Source organism: Triticum urartu, chromosome 7A, assembly GCF_056163025.1.
Source record: "Triticum urartu cultivar PI428250 chromosome 7A, HENAU_Tu73, whole genome shotgun sequence".
NCBI classification, from domain to species: domain Eukaryota; kingdom Viridiplantae; phylum Streptophyta; class Magnoliopsida; order Poales; family Poaceae; genus Triticum; species Triticum urartu.
Window position 1 is genome coordinate 637,762,854 of NC_141879.1, and position 4,207 is coordinate 637,767,060.

The window sequence follows — 4,207 nt, forward strand, 5'->3', positions numbered from 1 at the left end:
CTCGGGAGAGATGGGAGTTGCGCTTTGCTCGGGATTCCTTCCACGGGGTGCTAGAAGGTGATTAGTTCCGCGTGGATTTGGATGGGTTTGGGTCGCGGAAAGAACACGCAGGACTTAAGCGAACGCAGAAATATGGGTGGGCATGGTTTATTCCCCTCGCGGGGGTAATCCGCGTGGACCCTAAAGAAAAATAAAACCTAGACGAAACCCTCGTGTTCTCAAAAAGGAAAAATAAAAAAGAGACGAAACCCTCATTCCTCCTGTATGCGCCATGGCTTCGCCGCCGGCGAAGAAGAAACCCCCAACCACCATACGCGACCTCGACCAAGACACCCTGCGCGAGATCCTCTTCCGCCTCCCCTCTCTCCCGAGCCTCGTCCGCGCCGCCCTCAGCTGCCGTGCCTTCCTCGACGCCATCCGTTCATCCCCAGCCTTCCGCCGCCGCTTCCGCGCGCTCCACCCTCCCCCACTCCTAGGCCTCTTCCTCAGCATCGAAGACGCCGTCATCCCTTCCTTCGTGCCTCTCCGCCGCCGGCCCGACCCAGACCTCGCCGCAGCCGTCCGCGGCGCCGATTTGTTCCTCACCCGTCTCCCAGTTCCCGAAGACGACATCTCCCTTCCTGTCGCCGTCCCCATCCCCAAAGACGGCAGGGAGGATGCCGTCCCCGTCCCAATCCCCGAAGACGCCAAGGAAGATGCCGTCTCCGTTCCCGTTCCCGACGACGGCGACGAGGATGCCATCTCCATCCCAGAAGAAGAAGAAGAAGACGACGATGACGACGACGAGGATGCCGTCTTCGAGTGGTCAATCTGCGACTGCCGCGAAGGATTCGTTCTTCTCGGCAACTGGAGCACCGAGCAAATGGCTGTCTACAACCCGCTCACGCGGACCCTGGACCTCATCCCCCTGCCGCCCCGCGAAAGCCGTGTGGGCTCGCATATTGATTTCTACATCCTCGCCTCGGAACAGGACTACCGGTCGTTCCGCATTGTGTGCGTCCGGCACAGCAAATGTGGGGCGCTCGCCATCGTCTTCTCATCAGACACAAGAAAGTGGAAGATCTTCCCATGGACAGACATTGACGGGTTCTGGCCTCAACATGGTAAGGTGGTGAATGGTTGCATCTATTGGACCATTGGAATGCCGACGGACGCCCGTGTGCTTAACACCGCCACGATGCAGTTCTTTCGGATGGATATGCCGCCGCGCAGGACAATTAATGAAACATTGACGGCTGGCGAGACCAAGGATGGAAGGCTCTGTGTGGTGTTCGCGCCTATAGTAGCACTGAGACCCGAGTCAGCACTTGTTGTTTGGATATTGAGAGCCGATGCTGGCGATGGTGTCGAGAGATGGATGCTGGAAAAGTCGCTTCCATTGCAGGAGGTAGCTGGGATTGTTCGGTGTCAAGTTGAGGAGAATGTTAAAGTTCAACTCAGTGTTGATGCGATTATTGATGGCTTTGTGTACTTGTCTGCTTATTGTGGTGCGTGGGAGCATCATCATTCGACTCATTGGTTCCTATCCTACTGCGTGGAAACAGCGGTGCTGAAAAAGCTTGACCGCATCCTTTATGATGCTTCCTATCCCTACATTATGCCGTGGCCTCGTTCGTTGGTACACAGCAAGGTGAGCCCTCACTCAAGGTTGCTTGACTACTAAGCTTTATTTTTAAGTTATGAACTGTTCTCTTGCTTTGGCAATTTGATTTACTCATCTTAAAAAAGAATAAGTCAAGATGGTGAGGTGCTGTTGAGAATTGCGAATCATTTTGCACACCTTTGAGCATATAACAATCATACTCCTACTCACTCGATATTGGAAATGCCTATAAGATATTTCCAAGTTCTCTTCAAGAAACAAAAGGAGTAATCTACCTATGGTAATTTGATCTAGATCAAATAATAGCTAGAGATATCTCATGAGAATGTAAGATGTTCTGTATATCCAAACTAGTAAAATAACTTCATCCCTCCTTATGTCCTCAGTGATCATTATCGCCAGTTTCAGAACTGCAATAGAAGACTATTTCGAAGGTTAATCATGGTGGGCCAACCATTCTGTAATAGTTTTTATTAATTGGCCATGTTGTAGTTGCAAAGCCAAATAAGATGTTCTTTGTCTTTGTACTTTTCTTGATTGCATTGTTTAATAAACAGATACGGAAATGAGGAAAGATGGTCAGCTATTTCTTCAGCACGTTAGAAGTTACAATGCCATCTCTTGCCATTTCTTCTTTTTAGATAAAAAACTTTCACGTACATTTCATTTGGTGAGGCTGAGAACAGATCTTAAAATAGATTTCGAGCTATATCACCTAGATTATACTTAGGTATAGCTGATACTATTATCTCTGTCGTATGGAAGTTAAATCACTACTCTGCCCCTCGTACCAAACATCAACGACTTACTTAGTTCAGTGTTCTGCAAATCAAGATGTGGCTGCCCTCCTGCAGAAGTATTTTCTACCAGAATTTAATTTTTATGGCCCTGCTATATACCTTGACATGATAGTGCACACGTGGACTAGAGCAAAGGCTTAATGTTTGTGGCGTTTATTATCTTCAAGTAAGTATTTTGTGGCGATCAGCAAGATTTTTGCATTTTCAAATGGGAACTAGCTTATTTTGCGGCGTTTATTATCTTCAAGTATTTTGTGGTGATCATAGTCCTCTTGTTCATCGTGCATATACATTAAAAAATCTTAGACATCACATAGCTTGCTGTCCTATGTAGAAAATGGTTTGTAGTGCAACTATCTTTTTTCCTTCTCAGGTGCACGCCATTTCATTTGTATTAATAGGAAGGTTTCTACTTTGTAGTATAATTGTTAAGAGGCATATTGGTCCTAGCAATATATCATGAACGCCCTCTGTACTACCAGTAGACAGTTGAGCTAGATGAAATTATCTAGATCTCAGGTGTGCATGGTTAGCAATCCATTCTGGGCTTGCATTGTACTATACGTTAGCCTAGCAAACCGGGAGCAATTCCAGATTTAAACTGGGAACTAATTATCTGATATGCATGCCAGAAGAAAGGAAAAATCATCTTATCCAATATGGACGGCTGATTGCATTGATATCTGTTTTACAGCCAACCAACATCAAGTTAAAGGCTATGTGAGCTACCAGAGGCCATTGAAGTGATATCTGCTCATTAAGCTGCATCATCGGACTCCTTAAGGCAAAGGCGCAGAAGAAGAAACATTTGTGCCGTTTGATTTGTGCATGCAACGCAGTCGGTTCAAACTATGGATTTTGACTGAGGGATACTACCAAAGAAGCGGGGTGGCATATTTGCAAGGAGGGCTTCATCAACATGCAGCTAGACTTGTTGGTTCACACCAAGAGTCTAAACTATCTTCAGTTCGAACTTGCAATATTATGTCAGAACTTCCGTACAGCTCTTACATTTATTGGCCTTACAATTCTTTTCTGTTATTTTCGCCATTTTACTTTGATTTCCCCCCTTGTTTCTTCTTTCTTTTATTTACCGTTTTCCTTTGTACTGACCCCATGACCACTACCGATTTCGCATGTACAATACAATATTCAGTTTGTACATACCGGGTCATATAGATCCAGAGGCCAATATTTCCATGAAGGTTATTTAGCGCAATGCCTAGGGAGCTCCCTGAAATTTTATCTGGTTGTCTGGGCCCATGCAGTGTGCCGATAATGAGATTGTCACTACCTCCGTCCCAAAATTCTTGTCTTAAATTTGTTAGATACAGATGTACTGTATCTATATAAATTTTAAGACAAGAATTTTGAGACCGAGAGAGTATGAGTTATTATGGCAAATTCCTGTGACACGCCAACAACACAACAAAGAGGATACCACAAATACCGGGAGCACCCAAAGCATTAATTGTTGGATGCACGAAGCATTTGGAATGTGGACCCAACAAACTTCTTTGTCGAAATTATTATTATTTTTTGAAAGATTATTGGAATCAACATCGATATAAAAAAATCATTGATCATGGGTATTGGCATAATTTGATACTATTTAAAAGCATCATCAAAGTGAGTATTTCTTTTTCCTGCCCCCTCATATTGTTTATTGTGTACTTGCCAAAGGTCACTAGTAATATTTGGGCAAGGCAGCCCTGAATTAGTTTTTAAGTGATCATAGATGTTTCTCCAATCCGGACTTGAAGGACCTGACGGAACACTAGAATTTCCTGTAACAATTTGAAGG

At 44.9% G+C, this 4,207-nt stretch overlaps 1 protein-coding gene across 1 annotated transcript; it reads left to right on the forward strand.

Moving 5' to 3' along the window:
* Positions 1-239: 239 nt before the first annotated feature.
* On the forward strand, positions 240-3,567 carry LOC147960930 (uncharacterized). The gene is made up of 2 exons (XM_087535884.1): positions 240-1,630; positions 3,098-3,567. Exons 1-2 carry the CDS (start codon positions 272-274, stop codon positions 3,125-3,127), a joined length of 1,389 nt encoding a protein of 462 aa, XP_087392010.1. The 5' UTR covers positions 240-271; the 3' UTR covers positions 3,128-3,567.
* Positions 3,568-4,207: the final 640 nt, after the last annotated feature.